Below are 24,597 nucleotides of genomic sequence, written 5' to 3' on the forward strand. Positions count from 1 at the left end.
CATACCCACCAATTGGCTAGTTTGGCCCAAATTTGTATGACATAACTGAAACCATTGTTACAGCAGTGTCTACAGTTGATCAGTAGACCTTCAACAGTCAGAGTAGACTGTGCTTATTGTGCGGACCAGCCAAAAAACTTGGTGTAAACATAGACTGTATATAAAAAATGGACGTAGCTTCCGGCTCCAAAAGAAGACGGCTATGCGGAAGTGCTTAAAAGTGTAATACTGTGAATACTGGCTCAAACAAATCTCTGGCTCCATAGACTTCCATTCAAAAAAACTGCAATTTCTCCCATGAAATACTGGGTCCGAAAAAATTCCCACCGGTGATTATGGTCTCATTCGCTAGATACTGTCCTTCTTATCAGAGATCTGGTGGACCATCTGAAAATAATATCGTAATTAATTACATATTAGAGTTTAAAAGAGATTTGTCTGATTGACACACAGACTGACAGATGATATGACAGGCAGCAGCTGAGACGGGTCAGACTAGAGAGATTTAAAAAAAAAAAAAAAAAACCCTAACCGGAGCTTTATTTACATCGTGTTCACTCAGTTCTGTGACATTTACTCTGATTCTGTCATTATCAGTCACTGGAGAGGATTTTTAAAATGACACTTTTATTGTTACTTTGTCTTTATTAGGGTCCGAGCACTGACCCTATTGCTTTTACTTATTTACGATTATTAGTTTTGAGTTCACCGGGTTTAAGGACTGTTCTTCAGTAACAAAAGACACAGAGGAGCTGATGTCTCTGGTTTGTTAGGTGAGTAAACCTGTTTCTTAACGTTTTACAGTCTTTATCTTCACGTGTTCACTGTGCTCCACAAAAGTTACTGTGTGTTTGTTTCTATGTGTTCTGACCGGAGAAGAGGAAACTGTTAGCATGCTAGTTACTGTCACAGTGAATGTGAACTACGATGCTAACCAAGCTAGTTATCTGGTAACTTTGCAGTGCTGGGCCTACCAGTTCGCTCAGGGCTGCTCATCTGTGTTAACCAGGTGTTAAAGTCAAACTCAATAAAAAGGTACATTAATCCAACATTAACATGACAATGTTTGTTTCTGCCACAACTGAAGATGATCCAAGTCCAAGTAATGGTTTGTTAATCATCTCCTCTCTCCTTGTCTGGGAGCGAGGCGGAGTTTACACTCATAAACACGCCCCGGGCCCCACCCCCTCTCACTGACACACGGAAAGTAAAGCAGAGATAAGAGAGGAGAAACGTGAAAGAGGCGGTAAATGTAGAAAAGTTGCAATACAGGGTTTCACGCCCACACACGAATGGTTGCCCAGTGCAACTTGGTGGAGCAAATATCCGAAATTCACTTTTGATTTTGACTATTTTCGTTTTTTTAAATGTTCTTCCTCTCGTTCCTGTGGACACATTTGTTCTCGCCGAAAAGAATGGACAATGAAATTATAAATTGCCTTCAGGTGTGCGTGGATTTATAAATCTGGCTAAAACTGTGTGCGTGCGTGCGTGCGTGCGTGGAGTCAGGAGGGGCTGAATGAATGAGTGCGCAGCATACTCTAGTATGAAAAAAGATTTAACCCACTGGCCCAAAAACAATGTTCACAGCGTGAGGAGAAATCCTTGTTTACTTTCGGTTTCTGACCAGCTCCGAGGGAGGGGCTGACATGCTGAAAAAAACGTAATGTAAATCAATGCCTATTTGCTGTAAATAAAAGGGGGAGTGTCTTGGGCGCAGAAAGGTGTGTCCCATGGAAAACCTGCAACAACCAATTAAAGAGCAGCCTCAGGTTCTGTGGTTGCCAAAAGTTTAAGGACCCACCCCACATTCACTTTCATCTGGCCGGCGCCCCAAACCTGGAAGTGTATGTATTTAGACAGAAATTAACCAAATACAATTTGAAAACAATTTCTATTGAATGCTCACAGCCACTTACATTCTACCAGGTGCATTGTACAAGTACACTATTATCATCTAATTAAATTATGCTTATGCTTTATACATAAAAAAAAAAAAGAGATGTACTGGTGAATCCCTTCACAAACTCAAAATTCTTTTACCACCAATGTGAAAACCTACTTCAGAGTCAACAGAAGCTTTCTACAGGCCTGTGAGGATGAAGCTTACTTACATTCAGTATCTCATCAAATTACTCCTTTGTATTTCAGCTGTAATGTGGAGGCAGAGGTAGAATTGTCAATTTATTATGATGTCCTACTCACCCACTAGATGTAGAGTCTGAATCTTTGCAGTTATGGGGATGGTCAGTTTGTTCTCAGCAGGAATCGGAAAAGCCCCATTGCGGTTGCGGAACTTTCCCAATATGTGAACTTGGGGCATATAGTTCCATATGGCTTCCACGAGTTCCAGATGGGATGTCTCCACACCCTGACATGAGGTCCAATAATATTTAAAAAAAAAAGTAAGTTCCACGTAAAAGCTTTTGTTTTCTCAGTGGACTCAGTTTGCTTAATTGTAAAGTGTATAGCTCCAGTGTTTTCCATTAATTACCTAGACTATGGCAACCCTCTGTGACTTCAAATTTACTGATTAACATGTTTGACCATTTCCTACAACTACGACTTCCTTTCTAAGAGTACAAATTCCATTGCAACAGGTGCTAAGCTGTTTTGAGCCAAAAATACCTTATAGCCTCAGTCTTGTAGTGTACTTAAAGTTGTGTGCAGCGTTTTCCCATTAATAACCTAGACATTGGAAGTCCAGTTCTCATAACATTAAACATCTCTAACTTAAAATTTGTTCTACGCTCTGCACTTGCTCGCACGCGCACTTGCTCGCTCTGTCTCTCATAAACACTTAAAACGTCTGTCTGTGAGCCGGTGGATCTTCAAAACATCCCTACTATTTTAACCGTCTGACTCCTTGAACGTCAAATCATCATCATTCTTGTAGGTCAACTGTAATCACATGATAAGACTAATTTACTCTGTGATTTGACCTGCAGAACGGAGGAGACACTTTCAGTTCACAACTGAAGCATCAGACTAACTTAATAACAAGTATTTAAAAAATTTGAAATGTTTTAATTGATCGTTGGCACTGCCACTGATGAACAAAAATTAACAGAATAGGTTTAATGTTTATAACAAAATGAACCAGATGCTCTGGCCAGTGCGCAAGTTGTGTAATCAGTGTGTGCCTGAACACCATGTAAAACCGGTAACACTCACTATTGTGGCATCCCTATTATGTGATGACGGTTCAGATTTTGACTCAGTTTCATGGTTATACTCTACATTGAAATAGCGATATGTACCTAGTAGTTAAATGGTAACAAAAAAGGTATACATTTTCCAACTTCTTCCCAAACATCCAAATTATACTTCAGCAGGTCATATATACCCTTTAATAATGGAGTAGATACCTAGCAGTTAAAAATATATATAGATTTAAAGTTTATTTATAGATATAATGTTCTTTGTAAGAACATTATATCATATATTATTCCCTCAGTACCTTTGTTTATTTTCTTCTAAATTTTTTTATTTTCTTCTAAAATGTCTCCTCAAAAACATTAAGAAAGGACAAAAAAGGTCTGAAACCCTGTATACTGTATTATCCTGCGCAGAATTAGGCAGCACAAAAATGTGTTTAATCTGGAGGTTAAAGGGTTTTTTAAAACAGTTCTCATTAGTGATTGGGTTCAGGGTTTACCTATTTACATGAGTTTCTGAAAGTTTAGCTGAATAAGAATGCAAGTGACTGACTGGGACAATTAACGCAATTGGACCTACAAATACAAGTTTTCAGAACTTCTCTTGGATATTATTCTCACATACTAACCAGCAGATTGGGACAAGCTTGTAGTGCCTCCAGGACTCCTGGTATACTGAAAGCCTCATAGCCTCGAACTCTTCTCTTCTCCAGGTATCGAGGGTGTAGGCCATATAGCTGCTCCAAATCTGGTATCTTCTTCAAAAGAAGAAGAAAGCTGCTGTCTGTAAAGCCTAGAACAGAAATCACAATAAACATGATTGGACTCTCTCAATAGCTACTTTCAGACATGCACTGGACTCTGCAGTCCCTTCGTATTTTCTCGGGAAAAGGAGCATGCATGAACGCAAATGTCAGAGTGAAGTGTCCCAGTCTTATGTGAACCCTTTAGAAATATTTGTGTTCATGTTTATATTTGTCTTCAACTCTAGTCAGTTACACTAATTGACAAACACAATATTTGAAATAATACCAAACAAATCATTCTATTGTTCTCCTCCATATTGTAAATAACATTGAAACATTCACATTATGGTTTTGAAACAGTATGTGAACTTCAACTAACATCAACATAAGCTGACCGGAGTCAGTATTTATTAAAACTGGAATCCAGTCAAAGAAAACAGACTGGAGTGTAGAGTTACTCTGAATTATCTATTAATTATCCAACTACCCTGTAGTAAACTGAGGGTATAGTCAAACCACATGGTCAAGGTATGTAATAGTTGCCCTGCCCTAATTAACATATTTAATACATATTACATCACATTTGCATACTAGTGTCAACTGGATGCAGCCCTTTGTCTGTTTGCACATGGCCTCAATTGGACATAACATGGACTGGATAAAGTAAGTTTATGAAAGTGTCCTACAGAATAACGTCAGGGTTTCTTTCCACCAGCTGAAGATCAGTAGATTCTAAACATTGAAGTAAATCTACTACAGAATGACTTAAAAAAAGGGAAATCTAGCAGCAGAAGAAATCTAGTTAGAGCAAAGACCTTAAGCCAGTAGAGTTACTGTGGACTGAGCTCAAAAGACATTCACACCAGACTTCAAAAACAATATTTCTGACCTGAAGCACTTTCTGACCTGAAGCACTTCCAGTAGCTGTAACACAGCTACTGGAATAGCTAGTTAGTGTTCGACTGTTAAGGTACATTTTTAATGTTAGGGAATGATAACCCTGAATCTGTGCATGATCTTAGCAATTTCTTTGTCACAGATTCAGTGGTTGTATTCAGGGGTCTTACCTGAAGGCATATATTCCCACCAATGACCAGCACATAGATCCACTACTTTTACTACTCGCAGGTACAACGTCACAGCTTCTCGTAGCTTTCTGGACAGACTCTCCATACACATGATGTCCTTCATGGGAAGGTATCTACAGGAGAAAAATATTTTAAAAGATTGAAAACCTTGCAGTTTACTCACAGTAGAAAGTACACACACAGTATAAATTCTGTGTGTGTGCTGTACAAACATGTATAATGAGGGGATTTGTTTTCGTCAAAGATTTTGTGATACTGTTCATACTGTCAAATTGTTCTGTCTAAAACCTCTGGGTGTATTTGAGCATTGTTGCAATTTTGTATATGACTTGCATCAGCATAATTAAGTACCTTGATTTTTCATGACGTTTCATTAAAAGGGTATATTTACAAACTGTGTTGGATTTTTTTCCTGAGATATAAACACCATGCTTAACTACAGTGCAACCTACAGAGCTGACATCATACTCACAGTGATGGTCTTGCAAAATGCAAGACAATGAAAACACATATTGTAGGGTTCTATTCATATATATATAATTTATGTTAAAGTACATGACAGAATTGTAGAGCTGGAGGACGGTGTACCTAAATATGTGACAGAGGACTTCATGGGACAGCTCGTTGATGTAGTCCTTGGGCTCACAGGGACAGTGGACCAGTTCCCGTCCACCGCTGCCCCCAACAGGCTGGAGTTTAGAGGCCTTCCTCCTTGGACCCATCGGTACTACCTTACGCCTCCGGCTTTTACACACACACACGCACATGCACCTCCTTCCTCCTGCAGCCTGGAGGATCTATTCCTCAAGCATCATTCTAGACAGAGCATCACAGAAGATGGAAAGCGAATGGGAGTGTGGGAGAAGGATACAGGGTATCACAGGTTGAGCATGTCATTCTAACATCTTTATCTAACAGATCATAGTTGAGGACACTTCCCCTCACAGTTGAAGAAGCTGCACTGAGGTGCCATGAGGAAGTATAAACAAGGCAATCCTTCACTTTTGTCTTTCATCAAATGCACACAGCATTTAAATTGCACCTGTTAGTGACTGCATTATGCAGCTCATTCCCATAACAATAGGCGTGGGAATCTCTAGGCACGTCACGATTCGATTCCGATTCAGAGGGCTACGGTTTTATTATAAAACGATTATCGATGAATTAATATTTATGTTCCTGGATAAACGGGGCATTGCTTCTCCTGCAACAAAGAAGTTAAAAACAAATCTGCATTGTGTGATAATCTTCAGAAAGTACTTCCCTCCTGTCTGCACCCTGTGTGTGTGTGTGTGTGTGTGTGTGTGTGTGCATTTGTCCATCTCTTGTCGTTCACAAAAACTGAACCACATGTATTTAGTTATTTATCGATGATGTCAGATCATGAATCTGGATCATTCCAGTCACCTTAACACTGATGTCATAGCTGTGCATGTCTTGTGCTGTGTGTAGCAGATGAACTGCGTGCGTATAGTGCACACGTGTTTAAATACATGCCTCATAAACCCTAAAGCGAATCAACAAACACAAAGTAAACGTCAGTACTATTCAGGTCCTAATTACTTCTGATTAGTGTTGGTGTTAATTGTTAAAGTGTGAGCGCAGGTCAGCAGAAGAAAAATGTACATGGTGGAAAACATGGATCGATTATGTTCAGTTTTTGTATCAGGAAAAACACAACCAACTCATACACAACGTCAGACCACTCCAAACTTACAGATGTATTTAGATTTAAGAATATTAGTTTAACAGTAGGTCGATCAACAAAGAAACCATAAAATCTCATTCATTACATATCATATAGCTGACGCTTTTATCCAAAGCAACTTACAATAAGTGCATTCAAACATGAGGGTACAAACCCAGAACAGCAAGAATCATGCAAGTGCATTAGCTTCAAAAAAGCCAAACTACAAAGTGCTTGCATGTAAGTGCAATATATAGGTGCATTTAGTGTAATATCAAACAATTTAGGATAGTGAGAGGGATTGGCTCTTCCTGTTTTTTGATCTCCTTTTGTGTGTGCCTGTCCAGGCATAACCACTCTTCCAATCTCTAACATTACTGTAGCAATCTCATTGGCTAAAAATTAACCAACTTCATGTCTGGCTACCAGAATATCGCTGCACTACAACACTATCTATTAGAACTGTTTATTCCATTTGATCACCAGTAGGAAGGTGAGAGCAACAAGCCATTACCAAATGATCCTCCACATAGGCAGTTACAGCTCTTTTAGCTCTTATTTCTCCACTAGCAAGTGGTGTGAGTCCACAGCTAACAGACACTTCACTCTATTTACCATGTGGTTCTTAGCAGCTAAATACCGTTTGTGAGTTGGCATTGGTGTTTACTTAGGTTGTAAGTTGTACTGTTCCATTAAAGGGGTAATACTCTGAGAAAATAACCCTCATAATGTCATAGTAATGTCATCAAGGTTATCTTCACTTGAGCTTAGACTTGAGTTTAGAAATCCATTACAGAAAGCATATACACTGCTCAAAGAAAATTAAGGGAACACTTAAAGTCTTTACTGATGTACATTGTATAATTTGTTGAGAACAAAATAAGTAATAACGGTCAATGGAAATCCAGCCCCATCAAGGGCTGGATTTAAAAATAAAAAAAAAAAAAAAAAAAAATCACACTGAAAATCAAAGTAAATATTGAAATCAGAGGTTGATCGAACTTGCATGAATTACATCACAGCAACTCATCATGTGACTCAGTAGTGTGTATGGCCTCAACGTGGCTGTATGCACTCCCGACAAAATCTGGGCATTCTCCTGATGAGTCGGTGGATGGTGTCCTGGGGGATCTCCTCCCAGACCTGTATCAGGGCATCAGTAAGCTCCTGGACAGTCTGTGGCGATACTTGGTGGCGTCGGATACACAATACATAACGTTCCATTGCAGCTCAATTTGATTCAGGTAAGGGGAACGTAAGGGCCAGTCAGAGAAGGAGAGAGCAATTATCTGTGGCCACCACATGCAAAACTATTCCCTTTTTGGGGGTTGTCTTGCTTTTGCCTCTCCATTGCACCTTTTGTCACTTTCATCTACACAGAAGCAGGTGAAATTGATTCAATCACTTGTGCTTCCTAAATGGACAGATTGATATCCCTTAAGTGTAACTGACGTGGATGATACTAGGAGCATACTAGGATGATAGAATGTTCCCTTAATTTTTTTTGAGCAGTGCACTAATACAAAATGGAGGTTTGAATGGTGTAGGTGTCAACCAGGCATGGTGGCGCCAAGGAAATATTAGCTGTGTCTCAATTCAGGGGCTGCATCCTTCTGAGGACACCATCTATGCAGCCCACCAAGACCGCCCCCCTTCGAAGACTGAACTAAAATCAGAACGTCTGGTCTAGAAAGGCTTTCCGTAATTGGCTGCACCAGCTTGTCCCGCTATTATATCAACTCACAATCGATCCTTGAGACTATAAAAGTTGAGACATCAAAAGTTTTTAGCTCTTGATTTTTAGATTGTTCTCCATCATCAGTATCACCAGGCAGGAATCTTGGATAATCCAAGATTCCTTGCAGCAGGACAATGAGCCAGTCTGGACGGTCTGGTTCTGGACAGAAACCTGATCTCAACATCAAGGAGCCAGTGTGCGATCAAATTAAAGCTGCTTTCAAACATGCACTAAACTCTGGAATATCTCTGAACATTCTCTGGAGGGGGAATATGCGTTTTTCCACAGACCAGCCCCCTGGTAGAAACTTGATGTGAGAACACAGTAGGAGAGCAAGAGGGCAAGTTTCTAACATGCGACAGACATAAACATTTTTATATATATATATATATATATCTCAGGATACACGTAGAAGACACTGAGGAAGATGTCAAGAAAGCTTTTTAGTAATAAGGGTTGATGCCGGTGTTGATGTACTGTAAGCTAAAAACTGTGATCTCCACAGCAGAATTTATACATTACATCCTGCCTCTGCCTGCTGCACCACCCCTCACCTGAATGCTTCTGAGATTTCTGTGTTGTTGTAAACATATCTGAGCGGATAATCTCCTGCTGCATTGTTCATGTGTGAAAGGCTAACTCCAGACAAAGTCCAGACCCAAGTGTGTGGACATCCTCAGAAGTTCATGTCAGAAATTGGCTTAAAAGACAGCAACACTGATACTGAACAAGATGCTCCAAACAACCAGCCTGTCAAGTACCTGAGAGTGAACTGAGGAGAACTGGTGCTGGTGTAAAGAAAAAAGGGGGATCACAGTAAACACTGTATGGATTCAGGTTTTTACACTTAACTGCACTTGGAAAGTAAGGTAAGAAATACAAACTGATCATGACCTTACTTTTAAATATTTTTTGCGTTTTATTGTGCGATAATAATTCACATCAATAAACATTTCAATTATGATTTTGTTGAATGTTTATTGTATTATGTTTTAGAATATTTCATGATATGAAATACTCGGCTGATTCTATGGATGGCAGAGTATGTAATACATTTCAAATGGTGAGCAGTGGTTATTGTTGTGAAGAATTGGAAACACCTTTGTTCTGACAGCTCGCTCTTAACACACACTGCGCAGCAGAGGCTTCATCCAAGCACAAGCTTTATCCATTACAGGAGCACGTATGACATAGTAGAAGTGTTAAGGCTTTAGTTAATGATAGCAACATTACTTAGCACAAATGCCAACAGCAGAAGTCTAACAACAAAAAAGCTAACGAACGGCAGCTTAACGGAAACGCTGCAGCTACAAGACAAACAGCGGTTTGTTCGCCAATTAATAAAAGCTATTACACTTGTCCAGAGACCAGTCATAGTTACGTCTTCATCCAACGACTTATATTAAACTGAAGACACAAACATGTCACACGCGTCTTCATGCTGTAAACTTCAGCCTGCTCTTTGTCAAAGCTAGCTTGATTAGCACAGTCCCAGCTAACATTGCACACAGAGGCAATCACACTGACTGAATGTGCACGGTGTTTGGTAGAGCAGCTAACATACCTTTGTTTTTCTATCACAGCAGTGGTGTTACTGTGTGGACAGCAGCTTAACTGTGAAATACTGAGCTGCTGCTTCTGCTTCTGCTTCTTCTTCTTCTTCTTCTTCTTCTTCTTCTAACTCCTCCTCCTCTTCTTCTTCTTCTTCTTCTTCTTCTTCTTCTTCTTCAGGCGCAGTTGGCAAACAACTTATCGGTTCATTACCGCCACAGTCTGGAAAGGAGTGTATGTCAGAATGGATGTTTACCTAATTTCTATTGTAGAGTTCTCTGTTTTGTAGAAACCTGAATATCGCCCTCTGTCCTGCATCAGCTGAATCCCACCATTGCTCTTAAACCTAATGTTAAACTGTTCCTTTGGACTGTGTTTTTAGGTTTCTGTTGTATCTCTGTTACCATATTTATAAGTTAGCATGTGACCTAATTACAAATAGTGTTTTAATCTGCAGAACACTAAGAGACGTCAGAACAGATGTGAGATGCTACATGAATTGTGATGAATAATTGCTCCTGGACTGTTTGCATCTTTCCTCCATCACATCATTACAGTCTAACTACCCACTGTTAAACATTTTAAATATAGGAGCAGCTTGTGTTCCTCCAGGCCTTAGCTTATAGTAAACAGACGACTGCATCAAGTGCTGTAAGATTTATATGAAATACTACTTTACTAATTTGACATTAATAACAGGCAAATCAATCAAATCAATCATTGATGGTGAAGATATGAGTTAATATTTTGCTTATGTGTCTTATGAAAACATTTTATGACAATGAAAACATTAATTCAGCAAAGTGTCCTGTTTGATTTATCATAAGAGGTAAATGTGCAAAAACAAGTCATCTGTAGTCAATGGAAAATGTACTCAGTACAGTTTAATCATAAATATCAGAGGTTAAGTAAACACTTAATCATTTATATGTAATACATACTTTTAAATTGTAAACAGCAATACACATTTGTTATAGAAGTCACAATTAATCCAGGTGAACTTCAGGTTGTACAGTTTCACCAGGACTCTTCGTATGTCACATTGGTAAACACTTGTGACTGCTGAAGTTGATCCATTTAGGTAAGAAGGTAAGAAACTGAATCTGAGAATATAGAGAATCCTGTCACAGCTCCTCTGTGTCCCCCAGTGCGGAGGCACAGCCAGGTACAGCTCACCATCACACCTGCAGCTCATCTGCTGATCTCCAGCAGGATATCTACCCTGGTCGTGCTCCCAGTCATCGCCAGTTCATCCACAATACTACAGTGGTAGTACCCGTTCTTGGTCACTCTAAATTAAAGAAAAAATGTCTAAGTGCACCCTGCTCCCCAGGTGCTTTCCATAGCTGCCCACTGCTCCGTGTGGTCACTATGTCACCTTTCCCTCATCAAGCCGGTCTCAACCACTTGTTCTTGGTTGCTCTAAATTGTGTTTAGAGTTTATTTCCTGTGTCCAGCATCTCTCCTTGTGTCTCCAGGAATCGTTCTCCTGCCTTCCCTCCTTGCTGACCGGATTCTGCGAGCGAATCATTCGCTCTCCACTACTTCATCTCATCTTGCAACCTTTTGGATTGGACAAACACCCTTGAACTTTCCATTCTGACTTGTTCTCTCTGTCCGGCTGCTGGGGTCCAAACACATCCTTGACTTAATAAATCCAACACAAAGCTGAAGACATCATCACATCTCATGAAAGAATAAAGGGATGTTGTTATCCAGTCTCTCTCCTCCACATCCTGAAGAATGGCACAAAATATGCTGCTCCATACACGAGGTCTTCCTCCTGTTGGCACCAGTGATCTGATCGTTGGATGAGGTCCAGTTGTTTCACGTCATCATCATCAACTAAAGCTTCAGTCCTTCAGCCTCTCGTAGATTCATGGAGGTTAATAAAACAAACAAAAACACCCAGAGAGAAATAGAAAAAAATCATGAATGAATTAGTTGGTGACAATCAGACATTATCACATCAGAATTAAATAATCAGATTCAAGTAGAAAGAAAGACACTGGCACCAAGAAACCCAACAACCACAGCCCAGGAGAAATCATAAAACTGAATGTAATCCTAAAAATCTAATCTAGTTAATTTACTGTGTTTTTTTCCTACACAGTTAGTATCATCTGACAGCTTCACTACATAACTACATATCAACTTTTTACCTGATTAACTTTAGACATACAGCAGTAATCACAACAAAACACTGAAAGTTAATGCTACTGTTTAACCACATGTAAGAAGTTACCTAAACATTATGTTAAACTGAGCTATTACCATGTCCTCATGGACTTGGAAATGTACTTTTTTATTGAGTTTAACTTTAACACCTGGTTAACACAGGTTAGCAGCCCTGCTTTTTATCAAGCTTAACTTTAACACCTGGTTAACACAGGTAACCTATCCAGAACCCCGTCCAGAACTTTGCTAGCTTTTTTAAATTCTCTTTCTCTCCCCCTCAAGGCCCTGGTGGATTCGGGGTCCCACGGGAATTTCATAGACTCAAATCTGGTGTCGGTGGGAACTCCAGCAAACGTCCAGAGTCCATCCTTCCTCCTTCGTGCATTGTGGCAGCTGCCTTCTGGGAGGTGGAGTCCCGGGTAAAGGAGGCCCAGCAGACAGATCCTGGCCCAGGTAACGGTCCTCCTAACCACCTCTACGTTCCAGCCTCCCTCAGATCCCAAGTACTCGTTTGGGGGCATGCATCCAAGCTAACCTGCCATCCCGGTGTCCAAAGAACCCTGGAATTCACCAAACAACGTCTTCCCCTATCGGCAGGTAACACAACCATACTCACCATTGTGGACCGCTTTTCCAAGGGCATGCATTTTTGTTCCTCTCTCCAAACTACTTTCAGCCCTAGAGACCGCTGACCTCCTGACCCAGCACCTATTCCGGTTACACGGTCTACCCTTGGATATCATCTCTGACCGAATTCGCCTCCCAGGTGTGGAGAGCTTTCTGCCGGGCGCTGGGGGCTTCAGTCAGCTTGTCCTCCGGGTATCACCCCCAAACCAACGGACAGACCGAGCGGGCCAACAAGGATTTGGAAGCGGCTCTACGCTGTGTCTCTGCCCGACATCCCTCATCCTGGAGTTCCCACCTGGCTTGGGTTGAATACGCCCATAATTCCCTCACCAGCTCTGCCACAGGTATGACTCCATTCACCATTGTGTATGGATTCCAATCCCCCTTTGTTTCCCTCTCAGGAGGAGGATGTGGCCGTACCCTCCGTTCAGTCCCACCTTCGCAGCTGCCGTAAGATCTGGATGGAGGCTCGGGCAGCGTTGGTCCGCACGGCCGCCAGGAACAAGAGGATGGCCAACCACCGACGCACCCCTGCTCCCACATACACGCCAGGACAAAAGGTATGGCTGTCCTCCCGGGACCTTCCACTCCAGGTCGAATCACACAAGTTGGCCCCCGATTCGTGGGCCCTTATGAGATAGGGTAAGGTAGAGAAGGTAATCAACCCAGTCCCCTTTCGCCTCAAGCTTCCATCCGCCCTCAAAATACACCCCACTTTCCACACATCCCTCATCAAACCTGTCTCCACCAGTCCTCTGAGTCTGTGAGGACAATCAAACAGACACACCCATAAATCTACGGCTTTTTAAACTCTAATATCTAATTAATTGTGATATTATTTTCAGATGGACTGCCTCCGATAAGAAGGACAATATCTAGCGAATGAGACCATAATCACCTGTGGGTAATTTTTTTTAGCATTTTCATGGGAGAGATTTGCGCTTTTTGAATGGCAATCTATTGAGCCAGAGTTTGTTTGGAGCCAGCTGTAGCCAGCCCCTGTGAGGTGTAGTAAAGAAGCATATCAAATTCTTCCAGTCAAATTCCCTCCATCTTTTAGAGCTGGTGGACGTTTGCTGTGTTCAACACATTGAATGCCATTCTTTCTCTGACAGTTTAATATTAATTTCTAGTTCCCATTTTTTTTAACATACAGAGAATTTCTTCCACTTTGTTTTAGCAAACCATGGTACAATTTAGAGACAATCTTTGAGGGGGGTTGTTTGTATCCACCTGTCAACACACTGCGGAGATTCCTTTTTTAATTTCTATATCGTAGAAAGGTCTTAATTGTAAATATCTGAACAGGTCCCCCTTTTTCTAAGTTAAATTCAGTTTTGTTTTTCTCACCATCTTACAAATGTATTGTCTATCTCTCTAGGTCTAAACTTAGGGGACTGAGAGGCCAAGTCAAAAGTTTACTGTCTCCTTCTAGTTTGTATTTTCTGAGAATCTCAGCTCAGATTTTGAGTGTTTCATCTAGAATGGTGTTTTCTCCCATTCAGACTGAGTATTCTTTTCCACCTAGCCTGGCTTGAGGTTGAGTTTGTCCCAAATTCAGCTCAATATGTTTCCATCTAGCCTAATACTCAGTGGAGCACCAATGCACAATGTATCTCAGTTGAGAACCGTAATAGTACTCTCTGAGGTTTGGCAGTGATAGGCCTCCGTTTCCTTATAAAAAATTTTTTAAACAACCCCTTTAATGAGTGTTGAGGAGAAATTATTAAGATAGCCAAGTATGGACAACTAAGTTGTAAATTGAACAACACAGTAGGTATTTTGGAAAATATGGGGCCCTTATATGAACATTATTCCGAAAAGTTAAGTGTGGGGAAATTATCTTGGTTGATATATGGACTATGTTCCTGTCATGAACTGTGGGAGATGCCCTTTTTTGGGTGACAAACAACGAGATGTCATAGTTGTATATAATGTGCTGTTTGACTTTATGTATTATCAACATTACTAACTGATGCAGCTAAGCTTGCTTTGAGCATTGTGGTCTTGAGAACAGAGATGATTATACTTAGCACTAGTGTTCCAACTGTGTGTTGTAAAAGTAATCGAGGGATACTTACACTGTGTGTTTCATTATTTTCACTGCTGTTTGTGAAGAGTTGTTACTTGTTAAAAGGCAATTAAAGTGATTTATAAAAAAGTTTATGTTTATGCCAAAACACTGATAGAGATCATCTTGAGCTTTCTTCATATATGTGCTATTTTAATCAGCTAATAGCTTTAATGTAACATTGTACCAGGCGTTAATACAGGTTCATTTGTATTTTCTTCATATGAGGGTATTTTGGGTGAAAAACGTCTGAGCTACTGGGACGATGGAATTGTACTTGTACAAAGTAGTTTGTAAATCACATGTGCACCAGCCAATTAGATGTTACAAAGAAATGTACTAAACATATACATGTGTACAAAATCCACATAAACTAAATGTATAAAAAAAGCCACACATACTAAATATATAAATGCATACAAAAGCCATGGGTACAAAATCCTCATATGTATGAGGTAGAGCAGGTCATCCACTAACCAGAAGGTCGGCGGTTGATCCCCGTCTCCTCTATTCCGCATGCCGAAATGTCTGGGACTGTGATGGAAATTTGACCTGGTGAGACTTCTGAAATAAAGAGATCTGAAGAATAATGGTCTTTTAAGTATACTTTATTCCTTGCAAGGAAGGTCAGACAATCATACAGCATGAGAAGAGCATTCTGCAGAGGGAATGACAAAGAAACATTCCCAGGCGTGTGCTTTTTATGCAGATTTGGTGAAGGGGTGATGTGTGTGTGTGTGTGTGTGTGTGTGTGTGTGTGAATAGCGTGAGGGGTAACAGTCCAGGAGATAAGACACAGAACAAGGGCCTTTTTCAAGGTCCTCGTGGAAGTGGCAAGCACAGTGAGTTCAGATTTGTGGCTCCGATGCCCCCGGATCTTTCGGAGACTGATACCTAGTGCATCTGCTGTGAGGCAGGTCGTCAAATGTCATTTTGGCAGTTACACAAGCAAAAAATGGTATACATGAACAGAGATAATATATAGAGTAGTATAGTGGTATAATTTTCCATTACAGCACTGAACCCCAAATTGCCCCCGACTGCTGTGCTGACAATGTGTGAGTGATGTGTAATGGAGAAAGTGCTGCACATAGATGCAATGTATGAATGTGTGTGTGAATGGCAAAAACTAGACTGTAAAGCGATATGATTGGTCATTAAGACTAGAAAAGCACAATAGCAATTTTGACTGTTTACCATTTTAAATATGACATAGTGATTTGCGGCTGCACAAATCAGTGTGTCCACCTGTTTTCCCTTTGATATTCTTCGAAATCAAACACAAGTCAACAGCTACACCTGCTTGAAGCTGCTGCTAAGAGTCACAAAATATGTTTTGTGAATCTGTAGAGCCTTTGTTCAGAGATCAGCGAACCCCATTGGTCAATTAAAAAGTAGTTTTTCCCCTTTTTTGAGTTATAATGGTGGTGGTCAAACAGTTTATAAATGAGTTATTGCCACTTATTAGACTGGAGGTGACTACGTTACTGAGCATCACTTTATTTTGGAGATTAAAACGTATGCTCCAGAGTTTTCTAGCCCCTAAAACTGACAGTATGGAAACACTGCTGTTCTCATTGTATCATATGTCCTCATAAGCTCAAGGGCTGTGTTGTGAGTCTGGTTAGACATAAATAGAGACATTAAAAACTATGACTCATTAATCTTGGTTTATTTGAAAAGGTCCATCTTGAATTAGCTTCCACTTGAGGTTAAAACTGCTCCACTAACACAATTCTACAGGGTCTAATCAAGGCTAATTCTAGCCAGGCTTTAATAAACCTTGTATTGGGTGTGTATGGACTACTACTATGTAGCCTAGAATAATCGACTGTAAAAAGAGGCAAAAACCTGTGTGGGGTTTTATTCTGCAGCAGAGCAACAGATGATCTTAAAGCTCTATGAAGAATTAATACTCATAAATACCAAGAAAGGAAACATCTCTGTTATCTGACAGATTGAATGTGTATATCTCCAGATGAGGATTACGGCCACATGTGAAACAATTTGACAAAGTCACGAGCAGGGAGTGGCCCGGCAGACAGGGAAGTTGTTAAGAAGATTCTTAGCGCTGATCTTAGAAAGTAAGCTTAATGGCAGCATTGGTTTTAGAAGCTCCAGAATATTATTACAAACTAAACTTTGTCACATGTGGCGTGAATCTTTCTCCATATCCTACATTGTTTAAATTTTATGTTTCAAGAAATTAATTGTCAAATCACTGGATACAGTAAGACAGTGGATATTAAGTTAGATAATATCAGATATGTTTGAAAGTTCAGTATTGACAACTGATATCACTACAATGCATATACTGTTAATAATCCTAATAGGGTAGGGTATGTGTGAAGCCTCTTTGACTCACTGACCTAATAAACCTCGGTCTTTGTTCATTCTGCTCTATCACATCCCAAAAGGAGCAACTTGAACAACTATTAAAGGACATGGCAACAAGTGAAGTATAAATATATTTTAGAGTGGTAAGTATCCTCTAATGAAATGTGAATTGTATGTGTTTGAAATAGAAGTAAATGTGTAAATATGAACCTTTTAGCCACAGAAAAGACTGATGCCACAGCCACTGGTGAGAGACCTCTACCAGTCCTTTGGAGCTGGCAGCAACAAGGGGCAACCAATTATAGAGGGGGAAAAGGCGGGGACCACAACTGACATTCCCCAATGTGACCAAGGCATTGACATCTTTTCTTCAACAGGTATCAGTCTCTCATTGCAATTATCCTAACTAGTACCACCGCTTTATAATTCACTGAGATGAGACACAATATGGCTTGTAGAGCAGCCATTTTGCTGCAAGAAAATGAATGAATCGCCAAGCAGGCCTACTTCAGCAAGAAATTAAGTAAGCAGGCCTGTATTTCCATTATCAAAATACACAATTAGCTACTTTTTAGCCTGATATCTCCTAGGTATCAAAGACCAAAAACTGGAATTTGATACAACAAACTGACAATTAAATTGAAGTTGGAGATACAGAAATTGGAAAGAGATGTAAGAATAAATTCAAAAACAGCAGAGAGTCATTTTCATCATAGTAATGTTTCAATTTTTGTTGTTTTCCAAGCTTGAATATAATATCTAATAAACACTTTACAGACTTACTGAAGCATTACCATACTTACCGAGCTAGAATTAATTCAAGCCAGAGTCATCGAATGGATCTCTCACTTAAATAAGCAAGACTTTAGCCACTTTGATGGAATATCCCCCAGGAAAGTTGTTTTCAGTAACGACTTGACCATCAGCAGTGAACAGTCAAAAACAGATCCACTTCGTTGACAGTCCAAGTCAAGAATCCCTAATCTACTTTCTCACCATTGTTGTATCTGGTTCATAGTATTAGACCTCAGTATAGAGACCTCAGTAGAGTTCTTTACAGGAGCCTCTGGAATGTAAAAAAGTAGATCGCTAAGATTCTCTCCAGTTACATTCATCAAAAACAGAAATTGTAGTTATTGGCCCCAGTAACATACATTTGTACAACATGTTTTTATCAACTGACCAGAGTAAACAGGTTGGAACCAATCACCCCTATTATAGCCTCTGGTACATCCTGCCCAAGGAAATACAGTAGGCTGAGTATGTGAATGGTAACATGATGTACGTTGTCAGGTGTGTCACTATGGTTGGAGATTATAACGATATGGAGTTAAAATTGCTCATATGGACAGAGATCGTTAAAGATTGTTTTAAACTAAAACATATATAGTATGGTTGATGACACTAATTATGTTGAGATTAGATGCATGATGCATGACCTATACATTAGTTTGCCAACCACCATTAAAACTCAATGATAAAGACAAACTTGTTTTATTGACCAATGGGGTTCTCAAATCTCTAAATAAACCTGCCCTAGGCTCTACAGCTACACATATCACTTTTGGTCCACTTTCACTGTGATATTTGATGATTGTGAATGCATGGAACTGAAAAAACACAATTTGTGACTCAAAGTGACAGAAATATTCTGCAGGCGTGCAATTGTCATGGACATATTGATTTGCGGATGTGCAAATTTCATCCATGACTTCACATTCTTTGTTATGGGTGTGTGAATGTATTTTTTGCACCACACTTGCTGCAGCAACTGGGGCAAAAATGTGATAGCAGGAATTTCTTTATTTGTGATTCATAACATAGGACTTGTGCACCTGTAATGAAGAATTTGCAAAGTTGTAGGTGTTGTATTTTATGGGTGAGAAAAAATATCTACAACTTTGCCACTCCTAAAGCATGTTTAGTTGTTTTGGACCGAAATACCTTCAGATTATATTTGTTCTTGTTCTATTTGTCCTATATGAAAGATATTACATTAATTAGCTGCTGCAATTGCTGTTGGAAGGGGTTTAATCTGGCACCAGGGGTGAAAGGGGGTACTCTGTTAGTGAAAAGCCAGAATTGGATGGTGTAAAATATCATGGGCAGAGAATAGGCAACCATTACATATGACCTTCCTGGTTGACATCATAAATTGTGTTATTAGATAAACATAACCTTAGTGACAACTCCTGAACACAGGCACTAGCTAAGAAGTAACGTCATCATTGAAATAGTTACTGACATTTTTTTGTTAGCCAAATTTATTGAATTCCCAATAGCAGACCATTTAATGTTGCCATGTTTAAGGTAGAGTAATCCCAACACATTATTAACATTATTTCCTTCCTTGACAAAAAGTAGTCAAATAAATTGTTGACCAGTCATAATTATTTTATTGAGTCCTATCTTCCACATGTTGGATTCTATTGGTCTAGATCACAGGTAGGGTATGGTTGTTTATCATGTATGTATTATAATATAAAGGAAAATCAACACTCGTATCGATAAAAATACGGAGGCACATTGCATTGTTACAGTGTTTTTCAGAATTAAAAGATTTCATGTGAAAATTTTAATTAATTCGATTATTTTCTGTTTTCATGAGGAAAGATTTCTGCTCTGTTTTTCAAAATCTCAAAAGAAGCTCTTAGCCCTTGAGAGTGTTGAGGCAAACATGTCCCTCCTCGTTTAATCCAGTTTTTCTTTTGTTTGGGTTTAAGACGTTGGGAGATACGTGTGTCTTTTAGTATTATAGATGTGTTAGTTGGTCAAATTTTTGCAAGCACTTCAAGACTTTGGGATTGTACAGATGGAAACTATGTTCTGATCTGCTGGACATCACAGTATTTCTCCATGATCAGTTGAACCAATACTGCATGATTCAGGGGTGTAAGAAGTCTTCTCCCAGCAACCTGGCAAAGACTCAGCTTCTGCAACACCACAGCTTAAGTAGAGGAGACTGAATGATTGGACTGCTCCATTCTGCTGTAGACTGAAGGGGATGTTCTCAGGAGCCACCTTCATCTGTGCCACAGCTGTTTAAAGAGGACTGTCAATAACCTATGGGCTGGCCAGCATAGACTATATAAACCTGCAGTAATCAATCAATCAAATTTTATTTGTATAGCCCATATTCACAAATCACAATTAGTCTCATAGGGCTTTAACAAGGTGTGGCATCCTCTGTCCTTAACCCTCAACAAGAGTAAGGAAAAACTACTAAAAACCCTTTTAACAGGGTAAAAAGAAGGTAGAAACCTCAGAGAGAGCCACATGTGAGGGATCCCTCTCCCAGGACGGACACAAGTGCAATAGATGCCAAGTGTAAAGGAGAACATCAGAAAGATAAAGGTTTTAGCAGCATTGATAAGGGTAAACATTTTGAAGCATAACTGAAGGTCAGTGAATTGGTGGATTAATGTCATTAATGGTCAAGTGTCTTAGGAGAAATACTATGTATCGAGCAGTCCTGCTGCAATCATAGTCTATGGTCAGCTGCCACCACGATCATGATCCACCATCAAGATCGGATGCCACTATAGTAAGGAGCTAAAATTGTGTCATTTGGTCTGAGGAGCAGTCAGTATGTTCAGTTTTGTTTAGTTGACCTATGTTTAAGATGTAGAGCAGTTTATTTCTTTTTTGTAAATGTATCACTTTTGCTTGGTTTTGTTACCCATCTTAAATAAAAAAAAAACGTATTTTTCCACTAATCCTAGCTCTCCTAGTTTTTATGCTTACCTTGGCCCTTCACATAACCTCTAATAGACTTACAGCATAGGATCTCAGTGTTCTAGAGGGAATATAGTTAACTAGAGAGTCAGCTATGTAACTCGGTCCCAGCTCATTCAGAGGCTTGTATGCAAAGAGGAGAACCTTAAAGTCAATCCTGTGTGTAACATGGAACAAGTGCAGAGCAGCTAGAACTGGACTAATGTATTCTCTCCTCTTGGTTCTGATTAAGCCGAGAAGCAGAGTTCTGAATGAGCTGGAGTGAGGGTTAGGGTTAAAACCATGCATTACAGTCAAGGTTAAGTTTCTTTAGTAATGGTTTTACTACAGCTTTTTCCTCAAACCGTGTAGCCATGGGAGTGCGGCGAAGGTTGATGCTTCATGTTTTCAAATGAAGATAATTGAGCTGTTGTGGCAACTTTCTGTCACTAGGGGGCAGTGTGAGACCATAGTTTGCCCAAGGGACTGAAATCATTGAGCACAATTTCCCCTGCTTCCTCCTCGTAGCTCTGAAGAATACTTTCTCTCCTGTATTTCAGGTTGGAAATATGTCGAAAACCCTATTAAACTTACTGATGTGTGACAGGTAATGTTGAGAGACAACTTTAGTTCATGTTTAAGAGTAAAATGAGCCGTGAAAGAGTTTATTTTGTGTTGACAAAAGTGTGGTGCACACGGAGAATAACTGTCCAATCAGCCCCAAATTTCTCACATAAGATTAGAGTCCCAGACTGAACAGATACATGTGTCAAAATTAACTCAAGATCAGAGCGCCACCTACTGATTTGCTGTGAAAAGGAAATTGTTGTAACTAAAGACAGGAGGTCATCCTTCTTGCGATGCCCTTTTCTCCCGGTCCGTGTCCGCTCGTTTCCCCGCGGCCGCATCAAGCACCGACGTGTGCACCGCTTGGGCCTGCAAGTGCTGCTTGCAGCCCTAGTTTTTCCTATTCTTCTTCTGTTGCAAAATAAATCACTTTTGTATTTTAATGTGCTTGGGAAAGTGCGTCTAAAAATGTCTCAGAAGCACCCCCTACAAATTTATTGTCTTTGTATTCATTCACTTTTTCCTAGAGAAATAAAATTTTGCACACAGATGTATCATGCCAAGACACACAAAAGATCATCTTGCCACTCTTCATGACACTCAACAGGAAGTCCGCTATTTTAGATTGAATGTGCCAATGTGGCGTGAATTTTGACGTTTTCACACGTGCTACAAAATCCTACTGGTCCTACAGATTTAATTTGATTGACTTCTAATTCTGTGTATGTCATGTGAGGGAATTTTCCATTAAAATTTGTATTTTCTGTGAGTTTTTGTAGGCAGGCATGGCCGTGGTGTGGTGGCGAATTACTATGATTTGCCAGAAAAGAGCAAGTCCTTGTTCATGTTTATTAACCAATCTGACTCAAACTTCACATGTATGACAAAGGTCCCATCCTGAACAGATCCATATGATAATACAACCATAATAGTCATAGTGCTGCGTAGCTGCAATAGGAAATGCTTTACATTTTGGTGTCCTGCGGCTAGCCCATTTACCTAATACATTAGACATTTTGTCAGGAGAGCCTAAAGGAGTTGATGATCTAGCAGCAGTAACTTCCATGTTTTTGCCCCAATCACAGTCAAACTTTATATGTGTGATAAGGATCCCGCCCTGAACCCATCTTTATGCCAATATTCTATAAAAGTCACAGCATCCCTTATCTTTTACATCAAGTAATATGTTTTATACTTTGACACGCTACGCCTAGCTTTTTCATTGGATCCACCTAAAAATTGGTCAGGGAAGCCTTTAGACTTTCGTCATGCTATGTTGTGACCCTTAAGCCTTTACACTTTACGTGTGACAATCAATGGAATGCAAACTAACAGGAAGTGTTGTCTGATTATGTCTCACGATTCAGCTTGTCACTGAATCGTGAGACATAGTCAGCTAGTCTTTTTTTTTAAACGCCACGCACTATAAGCAGTGACATGCTTGGCTTTCTTGAAGAAAATTGTACTTTCTTGATTCTTGTTGTTCTGGGTTTGTACCCTCATGGTTGAATGCACTTATTGTAAGTCGCTTTGGATAAAAGCATCAGCTAAATGAAATGTAATGTAATGTAATGTAATGCTCTTACATCCTCCCCATCCAGTCTCATCGAGTGTCTGTTAGTTGGCGTGCTGGCCAGGTTGTGGTAGCCTCAGTGCGGATGCATCACTTTCCCACTGCCGCCAGACGAGGGCACGCTCATACTTGCTTGCAAGTCTAGTTCCTGTTGTACTTGCTTAAATGGCATGTCAGTTAAGACATGGTTGTTTTAGTTTTCTAGCCAAACAGCAAACTGAGCTGTTTGAAGTGAGGTAGGGTAATGACCTTTTATCATCTTCTTTCCCTATGGTGTCAAAAATGTGCTGAAGGCACCTACTTTAGAATAACTGATTTAATGAACTTGAGTTTTTTCTTCTTCCAATTTACTTTGAGCATTTCTCCCAGGTTATATTTAAACACTATTGGTCTTTTCCTCACAATAAAATGAAAACATGAGGATTTTGGCCACTGATTAATCTTTATTTTTTATTCTTTTTCTTTCAATCATTTCTTTAATTGTGACTTTAGCAAGTCACAAAGCGGGGGGATTCTGTGATGGCAGATGCCTGAGGTATATATAATCCATATACTGTACACTTCATTGTCACTCTACAATTTAACATGAAATCAAATCAATATGTATCTCTGCATTTAACTGTATGGTGGAATAACAGTATTTTCACATATCATGCTGTAAACCTTAAAGTTCTTTTGAATTCTTTGGTTTTCTATGGACACAAACCTATCTGTGACCTGTGCATTGCAAGACAAGATGTGTTTTTTCCAAAAGAGCCATTGTGAAACCCAATTTGGGACTGCCACAAGTACAGATTGGACTATTATATGGCGAAAACAGGAAAGAATAATCACATTGACCACAAAGACAGATACCGGGCAAAAGTCGATTTAGGGGCTCAGGGCTCAGGTCTGAGGATTGGTAATGAGAGGGGGATATTTTGTACATGTTTGGTAATATGGCAACACCAGAGTGAAGAAACAATAAAATGAAAAACCATTGAAATATGTGGCCATCCTGTATGATACTGAGTTAGAAACAGTACTCTGCACACTAACTCAGATCTTGTAACATCAGTAAAGATGTTATTTCCCTGCTTGAGGCTTGTTTTCTATAACACTAATCATGCGTGGTAGCCCCAGTTTTGCAGGTCCAGGGGAGGTAAGCACATTCTTTGTTGTATGGTGTCATCCTGCTAATGACGTTATTGAAGTTAGAGTACAATCTGTTGCCCTCTAAGGCTGTAGTTGACAAGCTATCCTACCTCTCCTTTCCTGTCTGGAGGTTTTTGAGAGTCCTTGTCTTGTGCTGTTTCGCTCACCAGCTACAATGACTGTCTTAAACAGTTGGTTGTGTTAGCTTGCAGTTTTTGTGTTGTTTTACACTTGTTTTAACTTCATTTAATCAAGAGAGTGTGCGTGCGCGTATGTTAGCACAATGAGGACCCTGGCAAAATTTTCACTGCCACTTTTTATTCTGGAGCTGCTTCGACCAGGCCCAACATGCCAAGGGGAAAACGCCAGTAGCGTGTCATACACCAGAGACACCAGGCTCTCGGCACTGTGGGAGAGGCCCTGATTTT

The 24,597-nt window shown here is 39.9% G+C and overlaps 2 protein-coding genes across 4 annotated transcripts in view; both read right to left on the bottom strand.

The window, feature by feature from the left end:
- fbxo38 (F-box protein 38) overlaps positions 1-10,162 on the bottom strand; it is a 54,999-nt gene extending 44,837 nt beyond the window's left edge. The window contains exons 1-5 of one of the 3 annotated variants that reach the window (XM_034598742.1): positions 9,982-10,162; positions 5,581-5,808; positions 4,972-5,105; positions 3,788-3,951; positions 2,206-2,371 (exon numbers count right to left, since the gene is read on the bottom strand). In XM_034598742.1, the coding sequence (XP_034454633.1) occupies positions 2,206-2,371; positions 3,788-3,951; positions 4,972-5,105; positions 5,581-5,759 (643 nt within the window). In that variant the 5' untranslated portion in view covers positions 5,760-5,808; positions 9,982-10,162. Of the gene's footprint in view, positions 1-2,205; positions 2,372-3,787; positions 3,952-4,971; positions 5,106-5,580; positions 6,151-9,981 lie in introns of those variants that run through there. The other 2 variants (XM_034598741.1, XM_034598740.1) reach the window with 2 other exon arrangements.
- Positions 10,163-15,170: 5,008 nt separating this feature from the next.
- The window catches only part of LOC117769703 (magnesium transporter protein 1-like), a 65,743-nt gene continuing 56,316 nt past the window's right edge, over positions 15,171-24,597 (bottom strand). The window contains exons 11-12 of the transcript XR_004615274.1: positions 19,971-19,977; positions 15,171-15,183 (exon numbers count right to left, since the gene is read on the bottom strand). The gene's annotated coding sequence lies outside the window, so the exon portion shown is untranslated. The remainder of the gene's footprint in view (positions 15,184-19,970; positions 19,978-24,597) is intronic.

Source organism: Hippoglossus hippoglossus, chromosome 10 (assembly GCF_009819705.1).
Source record: "Hippoglossus hippoglossus isolate fHipHip1 chromosome 10, fHipHip1.pri, whole genome shotgun sequence".
Lineage (NCBI taxonomy): Eukaryota > Metazoa > Chordata > Actinopteri > Pleuronectiformes > Pleuronectidae > Hippoglossus > Hippoglossus hippoglossus.